The sequence below is a fragment of the Pelophylax lessonae genome (assembly GCF_965119305.1).
Source record: "Pelophylax lessonae genome assembly, chromosome: 2".
NCBI classification, from domain to species: domain Eukaryota; kingdom Metazoa; phylum Chordata; class Amphibia; order Anura; family Ranidae; genus Pelophylax; species Pelophylax lessonae.
This window is the reverse complement of record NC_138769.1, coordinates 472,024,355-472,041,869: the sequence shown is the minus strand read 5'-3', so window position 1 is coordinate 472,041,869 and position 17,515 is coordinate 472,024,355. Positions and strand designations below refer to the sequence as shown.

Genomic DNA, 17,515 nt, shown 5'->3' with positions numbered 1-17,515 from the left:
CAAGATATGGTTTCAACGCTGCTATATTTAATTCTTTCATTAATTTCTTATATATATATATATATATATATATATATTTTTTTTTTTTTTTTTTTTTTTTTAACAAATTAATAAAATAATTAGGAAAAACAGATGGAATCCATTAGCATCCCCTTGAATTCATATGTTCTTAAATTCACAAAAGAATAATATGAGGGAGCTCAGCAAGTGATGCAGAAGAACTTGATGCCTGAACTAATTTTAAGGAGGACACAACACTTCTTGTAACATTTCCTGGAATGTCCACTGGTTACTGAAGGGTTTGTATGCAACCCCTAAATCCCATTTGACAAAGTTTTTATTTAGCGAAACAGGACACAGGATAATAAAATAAAATTGAGAAAGCTGGATCTGAATCCAATCTGAAAAGAGGTTGTTCCTTTTCAAATATCTGGCTGTAATATTTAACTGACATTATGTTATGAAATCTAAAGTGACGTACAAAAAGAAGCACAAGGTTTGGAATAAAACTATATGGAAGCATCTATTTCAGACGTGCACTTACATGCTATCGCTGCTGTCTTAAATTATGACAAATTGGTAGTTACTTTAATAAAGTTCTTCTTGGTTTAAACTTCCAGCTACAGATTATCTCAGTTTTACTTTGTACAGATAGTGGACATACATCAGTTATTGAAAAAATTATACAAGAATTTCAAAATACTTATACAACGTTGTATCTATGAAACAGAAGTTAAAATATAATACAAGAGTAGTAAGAGGAGTCAACAGCATAAGGCACTGTATTTCTCCTAGCACCTTATGAATTAAGAAATCAGCTTCTGCTGCTGTAGGGAATCAGTGCATTATTTTATTTACTTTATAACATTTTAAAGTGCCATAAAGAGATCTGATTGTCTTTTCTCTGTAAGTAGGCAAAGACCGGTAAAACAGAGTGAATGATGTGCTTTCCTATAATGCACTTTACTGTTTTCTTTTTGCACAATAGTGAGGTACATGGATATAGTATTTGGCTTTTCAGGTTAGAAAAATAGCACCATATTTTGTATTCAAATATGAGTTTTGATGTTTAATTGGTGTTTGATTTTATTAAGTCCTTCTCATGCATACTTGACAACGGCTGACATGTGTGCGGAGATCTCCAGCTTTCAGAGTTGAAGGTATAGGTTTTCTGGGAATATAAAATAAATTCATCACATTAGTTAATGGAAGTTTTTTTTTGCTTGTAACACAGATCAAAAAGGAATATTCTATATACTATATAATCAGTATAGGATACTGCCTTTGTAACTTTACAAAAAAGAACATAGTAGAGTTCCTTGACTGTAAATGGTCATGTAGATAGGAGTGTCTGTGTGTTCCAAACCAATGGTCGAACACTCAGAATTTTCTATTTTCATCTGTCATGTATAAGAGGTACCTATAAGGGCCTTTTCACAATGATCCGCTTTGATGCATTCCTATTGACTTACAATGGACGGTGCCTTTTTGGTGTGCCTTTGAAAAACTGCCCCGAAGATGAAGCATGCAGGACTTTTTACAGTGTGAAGAGTTCCAAAGGATTTAAAGGGATACATTTTTCATGCATTTTTGCTCCGCTTTTTAAACACCAAAAGTGCATCAAAACCTGATCAGTGGGAAAGGGCCTAACAGCATGTGAGTCATCTGGTACTTTATATATTTAAATGAAGCACTGTTAGTCAACATTTAGCTAAAGAATCTTAGTTATTGAAAAAGAAAAAAAACACAAAAAAAAACAAACAAACCAAAAAAGAAAAAAAGAAAAAATGAGCAGACTCTATGGACTACTTGACTTTTCTATGTCTCTATGTTTCTAAGATGAATCGGTGTGTAAGTGTGTTGATATTTTTTGGATCATAAGATTGCTTTACTAAAGCCTCGTACACACGCAACGATTATCGGCCGACCGATCGGCCGTCTTTTGTCCAGTGTTGTTGTGTTGGTTGAAATGTGCTCTAGACTGCACACGAATTTTCTCGGCCAACAAAAACCAACTTCAGAAGTGATGTCATGTGCTGGTTTACTTTCCGTGTGTTTTTTCTTCTCTGAGCATGCCCAGTCTTGCTCATCAGATTTTTGTCTGCCGAAATCTGTACTGACTGACGGAAAATCGGCCGTTCTGTTGACGGCCAAAAAAAATTTTATAGCCTGCACACCAGATTTTATTTGGCCGAAAAGTCGGAGTCGGTTGTCGAAAGCATCATACTAACAAGCCGAAAATCTGCCGATCGGACGTTGGCCGAAAATTCACGGCCAACTATCGATGCGTGTGTACGAGGCATTAGACTAACCACTTCCAGACCGGCCCATAGCAGATTTACTAGTACAGGGTGGCCCCCCGTGCAGAAATATTTTTATAATTATTATACAGGATTTATATAGTGCCAACAGTTTGTGCATCACCTTACAATGTTAAAGCAATCATGTATATATACGTGATTCTACACTGTCGCCTAGGGGGTGTGCATGTGTGCACCACCAGTGGGCTGCTTCTGCTGTTATTAATCACAGAAGAAGCTGATCTGCAGGTGCAGGGCACTAGATGTCTGCCGACACCTGCCGATCGTCAGGCAGAGCCACAGTACAGGGCTCTATTCTGACAGGGGGGAAGGGATGGATTCTGTGTCCCTGCAAAGCAGGGAATAAAATACATCCCTTCCCCTAGTAAAAACATTACATAAAGTAATCGCAAACACTGGCTAGGCACACAGTTCTTTGATTTTCCTACATGTTTAACCCCTTTCCATCCAGTGTCATTAGTATAATGACAGTGCATATTTTTAGCACTAATCACTGTATAAGTGTCACTGGTTCCTGCAAATTGTCAAAAGTGTCGGTTAGTGTCCGATATTTCTTCACAATATTGCAGCCCTACTATAAGTATGAAAAATACAAAAATAAAAATTCCATAAATATACAGATATTCCATAGTTTGTAGATGCTATACGATCCACGTAAACCAATCAATATACGCTTATTGGTCTTTTTATTTACTAAAAATATGTAGCAGAATACATATTGACCTAAATTTATGAAGAAACTAGATTTTTTAAATTGTTTTATTGGATATGTTTTATAACAGAAAGAAATACTGTAAATATATATATATATATATATATATATATTTTTTTTTTTTTTTTTCAAAATCATCAGTCTTTTTTTGTTTTTAGCGCAAAAAAAAAAACAGTGGTGATCAAATATCACCAAAACAAAGCTCTATTTGTGTAAAAAAAAATTACATAAATTTTATTTGGGTGCAGCATTGCATGACCACACAATTGTCAGGTAAAATAACAGTGCAGTATCGTAAAATTGCCCGGTCAGAATGGGGTTAAATCTTCCGGAGGTCAAATGGTTAATTAAAGCAAGTTTAGAAGTGCAGGACAGCAGGAAGTAAACTCTTGCTTGTGTAAGGAAAGTAAAAAAAAGCTTCTTATATTAGGTGATATGTCTAGTTTTTCTTCATCATTACTGGTGAATGAGCCAATAGCAAATGCTTCTGAATCGATTCAGCCACCGTTCAGCCAAAAAATTTCCATTTGGCTTCTTTCTTTTTTCATTAGAAGAATGACTGGCTGTAAGGAGGCTGACAGGGCCACCCACGTAGCACATTTGGCTTGTTCATCAGGAAGCAGACACAATTGCATAGTGTATGGCCAGATTGAGGCTCCTTTCACATAAGCGTGTCCCGAAAGTCGCACGATTTCCAATGCGAGTTTGGAGCGCGGCTTGGATGCAACTTTAATGGATTTGTTCTGAATTGCTAAGGATATTTGATTGGTCATCTGACTAGCTTCTTGAAGAAGCTGATGGGATAAGCAGTAAAATGTATTCAGCATTCTAGAACAATTCCAGTTGAATGTGACTAGCTAGTAGTGATGAGCTGAACACCCACCGGTTCGGTTCGCACCAGAACACCGCAAACAGAAGAAAAGTTTGTTCGAACAAAGGAACCCCATTAAAGTCTAGGGGACTCGAACCTAGAAAATCAAACAGCCTCATTTTGAATGCTAAAATGCAAGTTATTGCCCTAAAAAGTGTATGGGGGTCCAGGTACTGTCTTGGGGAAAATGTAACAATGAAAAAAAAAAGTTTTAAAAAACTATCGTTTTTAAAGGAGCACTGATTTACTGATTTTAATGAGGCTTAAAGTGAAACTATAAAAATGAAAAATTCCTTAAAATATCATGCCTGGGGGGGTCCCCTGAATGTGCCTGTAAAGTAGTGCATCTGTACAATGTATGTAGCCTACTGCAGCAATACTGACATTTCTAAAGCAAAAAATGTCATATATAAACATACATACAAATTTTAAATCGCATGTACATGTTATACGGGTGCAGACAAATTGGGCATTGTTTGTTGGTGGTGCCTGAACACTGTAACCCCTCGCAGTTACTCTTGCTGGGCACAGGAACGGGCCCTGCTGCTAAAAGATTCATACAAATTTGAAATTGTATGTACTTGTCATACAGGTGCCAATAATTGGACCTTTGCTGTTGGAGGTGCCTGAACACCGTAACCAAGGCCTCCCAGTTACTCTTGCTGGAACGGGACCTGCTGGTAAGAATTTCATACAGATTTGAAATTGCATGTACTATAATCCTATAGGTCTGTGATGCTTATAGAATGTTCCACAACTGACCAATGAATACTCTGACTGATATCTTAAGTGATCTATAATCCTATAGGTCTGTGATGCTTATAGAATGTTCCACAACTGACCGATGAACAATACTCTGACTGGTATCTGATGTAAAGAAAGATCTGACTGGTATCTGATGTAAAGAAAGAAATCTCTCCCTACCTCACACATGTACCTGGCCCTCCATTAACTGCTACTCACTCAATGGCGCTGCACTGTCTGATATGATGTAAAGAAAGAAATCTCTCCCTACCTCACACAGGAACCTGGCCATCCCTACACTGCTACTCATTCACTGGCGCTGCACTGTCTGATATGATGTAAAGTAAGAAATCTCTCTTTACCTCACACACGTACCTGGCCCTCCCTACACTGCTAGCAATGTCTGTGCACTGTCTGACAAACTCAAAAAAAGCTACTCTCTCCCTGCCTCAATTGCGTGCCTGTCCCTGTCTCATTGCCCATACAATGACACTACACGCTGCGGCTGCGCGAGCAGCCTTCATGTAGTGTGGGGCGTGTACTTGGCCCCTGAGCCATGATTGGCTGAAGGCAACCTGCCTTTAGTCCAATCATGGCAGAGATCATTTGATTGGCCAAAGCATGAGATCAGGGTGCATGCTTTTGTCAATCACATAACGTGCTGCACGCACGGCGTGCGTGCAGTGCATTATGGGAAACTCAAATTTTCCGTGAAGAAGCACATTTGTTCGTCATTCGATTAACGATCAAACGAGCGATGTTCATGTTGAACTTAGCCTCGACTCGAACTCGAAGCTCATCCCTACTAGCTAGTGCTAACTACTAGGGATGATCGAACTTTTGAAAAGTTTGGTTCGACCAGAACACCCGAACCTCCCAAAAGTTCGGCCCGGATTTCAGAACCCCATTGAAATCAATGGGACCCGAACTTCGGTAATCAAAAAACACCATTTTGAAGCCCTAAAACCCAATAAATGCCCCTAAAAAGTGCCTAGGGTTCTGGGTCATACCCCAGGGACTATTAATCACACAAAAAAAGTTCTTAAAAATTGTCATTTTTGATAGAGAGCCAATTATTGAAAAAATAAAAAAAAAAATAAAAAAAAAAAATCAAATCTTTGGATTTAGTATCTAGGGGTCTAAAAAGTGTACCTGTGAAGTTTCAGCTCTGTAGCATGTCCAGAACCATAAAAAAAAAAGATTGCTTATAGAACAGGTTAGTGGCTTCTCTCTTTTCACACCTTGCCGGTTTAGTCGCAAGAGTTTTTTTGGGCATTTTTTGGGGTCTTTTCAGGCAGGCAAAACATCTGAACTTGTGTATACGGGTATATATACACACATACTTATATGTATATATACACCTAGACATATATAGGTGTGATAGTAGCAGAAATAAATGCTTGCGCTAATGAAATCATTTACACGAATATGGCTCCGCTCCTATAACACCTATATATGTCTAAGTGTAAAATACATATAAGTATGAGTGTATATTTACCATTATACACAAGTTCAGATGTTTTGCCTGCCTCCAAAAACCCCAAAAAAATGCCTGCAACAACACACCTGGGCGTTTTTTTTTTTTTGGAGCTAGCGTTTTTTTGGCATTTTTTTGGGTTCTTTGGAGGCAGGCAAAACATCTGAACTTGTGTATAGTGGTATATATACACACATACTTATATGTATTTTACACTTAGACATATATAGGTGTGATAGGAGCGTAACAATATTGGTGTTAATTATTTCATTAGCGCAAGTAGTGTTTTCTGCTCCTTTCACACCTATATATGTGCAGGTGTATATATACATACATGGGTGTGTATATATACCCCATATACACATGTTCATATGTCATGCCTGACTCCGAACATGTGCTCAAAAGATCCCTATAGACGCCTGCAGCCAAAAAGAATGCTGACGGGGGCGAAGCCATATTACTGCAGCGAAAGTTACTTCAGAGAAACTAGCTTTTCTCTATAGCGGTCACCCTGATATGGAAGGGTTTGGTCACCCTGCCATAGCAGTCAATGTCAGTTAACCCTACACTACACTACGGTCACCCTGGCACTTAACACTTTCCCTACAGAAACTGAATAAATTAAAGCTAACTAAAGTGTAAAAGAGCACCCTAACTACACTAGATATCCCTTTCCTCACACTAATAAATGCTAAATGACACTTTGTAGCAGAAGTCCACGAACTGCTTCCACTCTCTTCCATGTCCCTGTATAACAATGCTAGGAATTTGGCGGGGGCTATCTTATATACTGGGGGGCGTATTCACTAATGATTGGTCTATGGACCCCCTAGTCACTCCAATCACATTCCTAGCATTCTCCTGCCCCCTCAATTGGCTTTTGCTAATGGTTCTGGTCCAATCATGGTCTTTTAAAGCCCATTTCCTGTCCCATTGCATTTTGGTCGGTTCTGGTTGCCGAATTCCGAACTTTTTGGGCAAAAAGTTCTAAATTCGCCGAACCTCGAACAGCCAATGTTCGGGTCGAACCGATGGTCGACCCGAACCGTTCGATCATCCCTACTAACTACAACATTCTATATGATGACCTGGATAAACAATATGTCCAGAAACATAATATAATTAGGTTTACAAAACTATTTAACTCAAGATGCTCAATTATTGCCCAAGAAAGATTATTTCAGACCTTTACTAATAACCTTTGCCACCTACTAACCTTTCAGGTAGAGAGTATATTTTCAGAGATGTGCATGACTCACATCCCAAATAGCAAGCAATTTTACTGCAAGTTTGAAAGTGACTTGCCATGCTTTTGCTAGACTTGCCAGGCTTCACAAGTTTGTGGCACCATTGCAGCAGGACCGGATTGCATGGCTCCAGATCAACTTTCTTTGCAAACATTGGGTAAGTCTGCTGCAAGTTCTGGTTCAGTTATATTGTGCAATAGTCATCCCACCACAGGGGTCACTGTAGCTGAATTTTCATGTTGTAGACTTGCAGAGCTCTTGCTCTAGACCCACCACTGCAACGTTGCTCTTGCTAGAGTCTTGCCATGCAAATTTGCTACAAATTGGAAAAGTGTCAACTAGAAATTGTGCTTCAAGTGCTCTGCAAGTATACAACTTGTTAGTGAAAATGTGCAGCAAATTAAGGGGCTTACAATTCAACGCTGCCATAAATTTGTGGCAAGTTATCCTTGCTATCTGGGATGATACAGATGTCTGGTGTGGCTGCTAAACATCAATAGCCATCAGATCTGGTCATCACCATGGTTTGTCAAAAGCCACTGCAGACTGGGCAGTCCCCAGCCAATCTGCTCATGGAAGATCAGCCGATTGGAGGGACATTCATCCACACTATCATCCAGATCCTGCTTATTAACACTTTGAAAAACATTTTTTGCAGCTGTTAAGTATTTTAACATATTTCATGACAAGTTATGGACTGTAACTCACTTGAACATTTCATCTCTCTCAATTGTAGCCAGCCAAAAGCTGTAGGTATTGGCATAGTAGTTACAGGTTCCTCGTCCATGACACTCGATGAATGGTACACTACGGAATTCCTCCAGACAAGAACCTGGAGACGCCAAAGCCTGGCCAGAACCTTCAGCACCAGCGCTGGTTTGCTAAAATAAAAAAAGGTTACTTGTTAGAAAATTAACACAGTTACAACATAGTCCAATGAAAATGCACACACTGCTCAGGCCAATAAGAGACTCAGCACATCACTGTGGGTGCCTGCCTTGGCTCACCACCGCAGAACACAAGGATACCAAGGAAGAACATGGACGCACACCACAGCTGAAGAAGTGCCTGTTAAAGTTCTTTATTCATCGCCAAGTCAGACAGACACAACAGGACAAGGTTGACATGTTCCACACAAACATTCCATGCTTGTTCACAACACTGATATGGCACAAACACATGCTTTTTAAAGTGCAGGTTCAAAAAGAGACCGCACTTCAAATCACCTGTGTTTAATTGCCGGCTAATGCATGACCATTCCATACCCCTAGTAAAAACATTGGTACAAAAAACATAATCGTACAAAATCCAAAAATAATATAAAGTAGCAAAAACATGATGATATCAAAAAAGAGAAAAGAAAAAAAATGTATAATGAAGAAAAATAATAGTAAAAAGAAAGGAACATGTACTATCTGCAGGTTGGCTACATACACATTAAAACCAAAAACAAAAGTAGATGTAAATGGAGACGTACAAAAAAAAAATTCTTGGGATACATAGAATACACATGGTACACATGATACACCTCATATTCATGACATGTATTGTACATAATATATGATATAGCCCCCGCACACCCAAAGACATATGCAGATAAATGCTATACTGGGGGGAAAAAAAACTGCAAATAAATAAATAAACTACTAGTAAGGACATCTCCTATCCAAACATTTTTATAATGAAAATAAGAACATAGACCTCCCCTAGCTAGGCTTAATGGGCACTGTTATTTAAAACTGTTACAACAAATACAATGCAGTTCATATGTGAGATGACAAAACTTACCATTACAAATGAATATCCAATCCACAATGAAATCCATCCATCTGGACATGTAGGGATCTGAATTGTTTGACTGTGAACTGCCATCACCATGGCTGGTGCTTCACAAACACTGCATCTATAATATCAATGGAAGAATCCAACTTATGTTGTCTTATCAACAAACAAGACCATTGTACCAAAAATCACTTTTAATTTGTTGCCTTTTTGTACATGATGTTAAATGCAAATGTAAGGCTATACAAGATGATTTACACAACAGCCATCTATTTGTATAAGTGTAGAGGATCTATCTATCTATCTATCTATCTATCTATCTATCTATCTATCTATCTATCTATCTATCTATCTATCTATCTATCTATCTATCTATCTATCTATCTATCTATCTATCTATCTATCTATCTATCTATCTATCTATCTATCTATCTATCTATCTATCTATCTATCTATCTATCTATCTATCTATCTATCTATCTATCTATCTATCTATCTATCTATCTATCTATCTATCTATCTATCTATCTATCTATCTATCTGAAATATAGGAGTATTATGTATACATTTGCTTGATGTGTCAAATGTACTTTCCAAAAATTTGAAAAACAGCAAACAGCGCAGCAAAAAACAACTGTGAAAAATAAGTTACAAGCTAAAACACAGTTAAAACATATACAATCAAATGAGGTTGGAATTTCATTTTTATGGGCTTTATTTCAGTATAGACTTTGGGCATTTTATATGAGAGATATAGTATAATTATGTACAGTTGCGTTAAATCATTTGATATGTGTCAAATGTACCTGATCAGTATTTACCATCACTAAAACTTAACTGACCCATAATGTATGGTTAAAACATACAGCAGTGTATTCTGCATAGTCTCATATCCTGCCTTGGAAGATTCTGCACTGAAAGCGAATCAGGATAGTACCAAGAATCCAGCACCAGAACCAATAGCTCCAGAAAAGTACATGAATATATATATCTGTGCAGACTTTCATACATGCCAACTATACCAATCTAGAGCAGCTATTTTTTACACGCAGTAGCCACAATGCCTTTTTAATGCAAAAAATAAAATATAAATAAACAGAAAAAAGAACTGCAGTGCAAGAGATGACGTGCTTTTTCTAAAAAATTACATTTCATAATCGCATATGCTATTGTTCCATTATAAACTCTTCTCAGAGCATCTTCTAAAGTATGAAATGTGAAAGGTCTACTTACCTGCTAATGAAAGGCTTGATATTTTCCCCTGTGATAGGAGCCATGCTCATTGGCATTGGTTCAGGTGTTGAGAGCCAGTAGGAATAATCATTTCTTGATGCGAAGTTACATACGTTATTAATATTACAGAACAGGAAAGGCATTGTGCTGAATTTACGTAGACAGCTTCCAGCAGCACCTGAAATCAAACAACTGCATTATTACAGTGAAAGGGTGCATATATATTGTATTTTAGTGACCATAATGATTATTTATTTTTGCAGTATTTCTAGTAATTTTTATGTGACTTTGATTTCTACATCCTTTCACTTTCTTGCTTTTATTATATTGCATATAGAAATAGATCATCAATAAGGGAGATCTTGGTGGCTCAGTGCAATAGCTTTATTTGTATTAACAAGAGCAGTCAAGATACCAGCCACCCAGGAGGGAAAGTTTGAAATCCCCGAGGTGACTCAGAGGGGTTGACTTACTAAAAGGAAAAAGACTATGCACTTTGTACAGTGCAGTTGCACTCTGTATGTGCAGTTGCTGTAGAGCTTACTAAATGAGCAGAAATTCTGCTGACTTCCATTATCCAATCATGTGCAAAAAATGCTGTTATTTAAATTTTCCCTCCATGTGATTGGGTACTCTTTGCAATGTGAAGCCTTGCCTCATTTACTAAGCTCTTGAGCAATTGCATTTGGAGAGGGCAACTGCATTTTGAAAAGTGCACAGTCTATTTGCCTTTAGTAAATCAACACTGTAGTCTTGCATTGTGAGAAGTAGCAGCATAGCACAACCTGTAATTTTATTTATTTTTTCTCATATTCATATAATGAAATTACATCAACATGGTCTTGTTTACATTTTCATGCTTATCTAAATACAGTGAAAAGATTACATATTCTCTTGGCCTCTTGCACATGGCTATAAAGTACAGCACATTAGCGTACAGTGTAAAATACATCAGTTGTTGTGGTGACTGGGAACCACAGCTGCAGCATCTTTTTTCCCATAGGAATGCATTACAGAAAACACAGTGCATGCATAACTGCTCACACTAACGCGGCACGACTTCGGGGGCAACCTGTGAAGTCGCGTGCACTTCATATAATGAATGTCTATGCAAGTCGCTCCGATGTCGCCCCGAAGTAGTATAGGAACCTTTTTCTAAGTCGGAGCAACTTGAGTCGCTCCTATTAGAACGTTTCCCATAGCACTGCATGGACCGCGACTTGTCAGGCTGACCAGTCGCCTGACAAGTCACGGTAGTGTGAATGGGGTCTTACTGTACCTGTGTATGGATGTATTTTTCAAAACGTAAAATGTTACGTTCACCTTCTGTCCTTGTGATAACAGTTTCAACAGACCAGAAATTAAGGAAAATCTTTAAAATCAACACAGAAATAAATATTTTTTTTGTTTCGATAGAGTAGAGGAAGGCTAAAACTCATGCCAGCTTTGTGTTTTTAAGGAGTCAGCAGAGTAGTACCTCCCTCTGTGACTGCTTTTTTATAAGATCCCTTTCACACTGATGTCATGCAGTTTAACCACACTGCAGGTGTAGTACATCGTACCCATGAGTTTGGTATTGGTTAGCTGCACTTTCCCATAGAGTTCTATTTTGTCCCAGCGGTTTTGGCTTTCTGAAAGCGCACCAAAAGTCCTGCATGTGAAAAGCAGCTTAAGGTTAATTACACCAAGCTTACCTAGATCTTGACCATGTGCTCTTTCATTTCCTTGTACATAGAGAAGTGAGTAACCAGTGTATACTGGGGCTGTGCCTGAAGGACAAGATGGCTCCTCAATTGTCTGGCTGTGTCTTGTAACCAGGAATCCATGAGCCATAGATGGAAGTCCAGGTAAGCCAACGGGACCAGGTAAACCATCTGAACCTGGTGGGCCAGGATACCCTCTTGGGCCTTTAATATAAAAATAAAAGGCATGTGTGTTTTTGCAGCAAATGTATTTAAAAAATAGTAACTTATTTGACATTTATTTGTTTTAACACATTACATTAAAGATAACATACCTGTTGGCCCACTGGGACCAATTTCACCTTTTTGACCTGGGATACCATTTACTCCTGGTGTTCCAGATGGTCCAGGCAATCCTACAGCACCAATAAAACCTACAGAGAAAATTTAGCTTGGTTGATACTTATCTGTTATAACTGACAGGTACGTTTTTAGTAACTAGCTTAGTACAATTTAGTCAATATTCTAACCTTGCTCTCCCTTAGGACCAGGATATCCTGGGAGTCCTTTAGGGCCATGGGGGCCTGCTGGTCCTGGAGGACCAGGATCTCCTTTAATTATCTGTAGTTGACCTGCAGGCCCTGGAAGACCTTGTAAACCTAATAAATAAAAAAGATCATCAATTAACTATAATGCATCTTCAGACCAATTTTTTAACAAATCAGTAATTCATAACGTAATAACCCCTCGGTAATTCTGCCTGACCTAAAAAAACATTTCAAATTAATAAATCTAGAATTGTTGGGAACTGTTTTACTTTATCATTATGCTTCTAGAATAACAGTCAGAGACAAAATAATGGTTACAAAGTTTACATTTTAAAGCATGTTTGCAGATTATAGACTTACTATTAAAGCCCAGTTCCTAGCTGTGGACTTCCCTTCACCCTCTCTTGTCCCTCTGGAGGGCACCCCTCAAACTTACTATCATTTTTTGTTTTTATACTTACCTTTTTCTTTTTTTATCTTTGGTATAATATGACATGTTGGGTCATCTTCCTCTTTGGTTGTTCTCTGGGTTGGTTTGGTGCTCAGTGATGGAAAGAATGATGCTTACATCAGTCTGCTCTCTGCACCATTACACAGTGAATGTACTTCACCATGGTGACTCTCCCACAAGGAGAGGGTCTATGACACCCTACACTTGCAGTATGTCCTCAGTCTTCCAGGTGAGTGACGTTGGGTGTCATTTAACCAAAAAAAAAAAAAAAAAACTGAGGACATCCTGTAATGAAAAGGAATTCTCCATATTGAAGGTAAGTTTTGAAACCTGTGCTGTTTTTTTGCCACCTGGGGGGGCATTACAATAAAAGACCGGAGTTGGACTTCAAACTTACAGTTTGGAACTTTAGAAGTTTTTCCTAGCTGTATTATACATAAAAAACCAATGGCTCACTGGAAATTTCAGTGTGACATATCAAGATTTTAATTTAATTTGTTAAACTTTTTCGAGGTAACCTCATTTTACCAGCTAGATCTCAACCTTTCATGGATCTTGTGTAGCCTGGTATACAGAACCACAATACCATTTCCACATTCTTGTATTTGTTAAAGAATATATAAACCCAATATTTCATATTCCTGATATGTGCCTGCTGCACCATGAACTTGTATGAAAAAGTATCCTGTTCTCCTTTTCTCTTTGTATTACTTCCTTTGTGTAAAATCCATGGTGTTCCAGCCAGTCCCTCTGCTTTCCTATTAAAAACTATTCAGGAGAGCACACAGTAGTCCGTTCTCTAGCTGTGCTGAGAACTCAGTGTGCTCTCCTTCAATGATCAGACTTGTCCTGACACGCCCCCCCGCATAGCCATTCACTGGGAAGTTCAGTGTGCTGTTGTTTCTTCTCCCCTCTCTCTTATACAGCTAAGAGGGAATGCGAAAACGTATTTAAAAAAGGGGGGGGGGAGTCTTTATGTATTTTTTTAATATCTATTCTCAAATGTTTTGCCTTCCATTGCTGAATAGGCTGTTTTACAAAGTGAGGGTTTACAATATTATCATTATTATTATTATTATACAGACACTTTAAGTTTGCCTGTACACAGATTTATCTGCAAGTTCCTATACTTTCAACCTTAACTTGACCTCTAACCTCTTATTTTTGCACTATACATACATTAGTTTTTAAAGTTTAAAAGATAAGTAAAAGAAAATTGTTTTCTTAGCTCCTTAAACACAAAGAAATTCTAATTCTAAAATCTAAAAAGTAAATCTACTTCACATTTCACTCCATTACTTTTAGCATTATAAGAACACCCTTTATTTCCTTTCACATACCTAGCATATATTTTTTCCCATGAATTGATCATCTTTACAATACAAGAATTCAGGGGTGTAAAATAGAAACAAAGTAATGTTTAAAGGAGAATCCCTGCCAAAATGTCTTATTTTGTTTTGAAGAGAGTAGGGAAGGGTTAGAGCCTCTTATAAGTTTTATTGCAGTCAGTATTAAGACAAGAAGTAACGGGAAATTCCTCCAATGCAGTCACAGACAAAAACATACGTTAACAGAGTAAGGGAGGGTTAAACCTTCTGGCAATGTGTTCCCTGTCTGTAACTTCCTGTCCTGATGACAACCGCACCCTGCATTTCTTGCAATAATACAATGATTACAGTATAGCAAATGTACTGCACTTCATCCCTGGTATTAAAGCAGCTTTACTGATCATCAGGGCCATTGATAAGGCAGTGCAGCTGCTCTTGTTGTACCTGGCCTGGCCCCGCCAGCTCAACAGGGAGACCTGAGCAGCTTTAGAGTTCATTTATGCCTACATAATAAATAAACCACGCCCCTGCTCCTACTTGCATGCCATGGTGTAATTTCATGTTCCTGGGCCATTTTTTTTCCAGTTTTGGGGAGCAAGCAGCAAAGCCCAGGCCTCATATTGCACCACACTTGTTATAGTTCTGGCCACCCACTGCTTATATCTTTCCTGGCTGAGTGATTTGTTTGTACCATGCTCCCTCAGTAAGTGCCACGAAGCAGCATGTCAAATACGGCGGTGGTGCACAGCCTCAGACAAGTGGCAGCACGCACTGTACACAGTGAGACTGACTACTCTTGGAGGAACGTACATTCCCCCCCCCCCCCACTGTGTACTTCTGATCATCATCATCATTATGATGATCACAGCCCAGCAGGTGCTCTATGACTCTGTCACAGTGTTACATGGCTGTTGGATTCTAACATTGTTAACTTGTGGATGTACGAGTAACATTTAAGAACCGTTTACCCAAGCTTTCCAATTAGACCCACCTTTCAGTTTTTTTCATGCAGACCTGATTGAAAGCTCCATGTAGGTCTACAGGAGTCCACATATAAATGGTCTTGTGTCTTTTTACACCCATCTACCTCCATGTCTGTTCAGGTCCAGAAAATGGAAAACTGTGTCCTTTTCTATTTTTCCAGACCTAAACATGACTGATTAGAGGTAGTCTGATGCAAATGGACATGAGTCCGTTTACATCTGGCCACCCATGAATCCCCTGCTGAGTGGAGCAGTTCTGTTTGAAAGAACCGTCATGCTGGAAAGGCAGTGGAGAGGAAAGTACATAGCTGCAGTCGCAAAGCTTTTTGCACAGCACAAAATATCCCCACTGTCACCACCCACCATGTTGCCTGCTGAACGCAATCCCATTCAACTGCTATCAGGATTTTTAAATGGTTAAAAGAGGTCGTGAGCAGGTGATACAATGCCTCCTCACTGCCAGCCCAATGCTCTCTGAACAATGATCTGGATGAATTAAAATAAATATTTCTGCATTTTATTTATCGCTGCACATTACAACATACGATTGGAAAGGCATACATTTTTATGTTTGTTTTGGTTTTATATGGAGGGAGGAAAACATAGACCCTTAAGTATTTATTGCAGACTGTGTCCCAGTTTGGGAGATTTATCCCTCTATTTGTCTTGTGACCAATATTAATAAGACAGAAAGTGAGGGAAAATCCTGACAACTGCCCAATATTAAAATTGCCATCACTATGATGTGTAGCAAAGATTGGAAAGAAGATAAATCTCCCCAGCAAGATACAGGCAGACAATAGGAGCTCTAATCATTCTCCTCTCTATTAAAAACTAAAAGTAACATTTTGGCCCAGTGATGGCAAACCTTGTCACCCCAGATGTTTTGGAACTATGTTTCCCATGATGCTCATGCACTCTGCAGTGTAGCTGAGCATTATGGGAAATGTAGTTTCAAAACATCTGGGGTGCCAAGGTTCGCCATCACTGGGCTATACAATCACTGTAATCCTGGATTTCTCCTGTCACTTAGCCCTGTCTCTTGATGGTTACTTGTCAAATGTCAGAATCCGGAGTGGGTAGTGAAAGCTCTAGCTGCCATGGGTGACTGAGTGCAAAATATGAAAAAAAAATGATAATTGGTTTATTTGATTTGGATAATGTTGATGCATCATTTGGTATATTATTTTATTGTCGGCAGTTTACAGCTGCAACAGAAATTATTTACACCCTATAAAACAAATGGTTTTCCAGGAAACTACTGATGCCAGTATTGGATGCCTCATTTTTTCCTGCTACAATAATATGTGGAACCTCAACTACATTAAGATATACTTCTAATACTAAAGTCATAAGACAATTACCTTTTCACACAAAACTCAAGCAGAAGTTAATAAAATACCTGTTGGCCCAGGTTCTCCGCGTTCTCCTGATTGTCCTTTATCTCCTATGGGTCCCAGTGAACCTTTTACACCTTAGAAAATAAAAAAACTATTATATTATACAATTACAAGACAGTATAACATACATACATACAAATTCAAAAGTAGTATAGAGGCATTCACAGGTCTTAAGGAGGTAGATCAAAAGAGCAGCATTTTCTTTTCTTTTTTTTTTTTAAATGCTGCTCTTTTGATCTACCTCGTCTGCAAGACCTGTGAGTGTCTCTATACTACTTTTGGATTTGCATGGATCTCTTAGTGGGTGAGCACCTTGGTTTTTATTTATCTTACACATAGAGTGCCATGGCCAACCTTGGGATTGTTATATACATACATAAATATAACTTTTTTTATGTATGAAGATACGAAAGATAGATAGATCGATAGATAGATAGATAGATAGATAGATAGATAGATAGATAGATAGATAGATAGATAGATAGATAGATAGATAGATAGATAGATAGATAGATAGATAGATAGATAGATAGATAGATAGATAGATAGATAGATAGATAGATAGATAGATAGATAGATAGATAGATAGATATTGCCTCTACAGGTGTACAAATAGATGGCTGATGTGTAAATCAAGGATAGATAGATAGGTTACCTGGAAATCCTGGTGTTCCTTGAGAACCTACATCACCCTTCTGTCCTTCTATTCCTGGAGAACCAGCATCACCCTAAATAA

The 17,515-nt window shown here is 38.2% G+C and overlaps 1 protein-coding gene across 1 annotated transcript in view; it reads right to left on the bottom strand.

Annotated features, from left to right (window-relative positions):
• Positions 1-334: 334 nt before the first annotated feature.
• Positions 335-17,515, bottom strand: part of COL4A1 (collagen type IV alpha 1 chain) — a 120,761-nt gene continuing 103,580 nt past the window's right edge. Inside the window, exons 36-44 of the mRNA XM_082244772.1 lie at positions 17,435-17,507; positions 16,782-16,853; positions 12,600-12,728; positions 12,405-12,503; positions 12,082-12,294; positions 10,388-10,565; positions 9,161-9,275; positions 8,081-8,253; positions 335-1,171 (exon numbers count right to left, since the gene is read on the bottom strand). Of these exons, the coding sequence (XP_082100898.1) occupies positions 1,090-1,171; positions 8,081-8,253; positions 9,161-9,275; positions 10,388-10,565; positions 12,082-12,294; positions 12,405-12,503; positions 12,600-12,728; positions 16,782-16,853; positions 17,435-17,507 (1,134 nt within the window). The 3' untranslated portion in view covers positions 335-1,089. The remainder of the gene's footprint in view (positions 1,172-8,080; positions 8,254-9,160; positions 9,276-10,387; positions 10,566-12,081; positions 12,295-12,404; positions 12,504-12,599; positions 12,729-16,781; positions 16,854-17,434; positions 17,508-17,515) is intronic.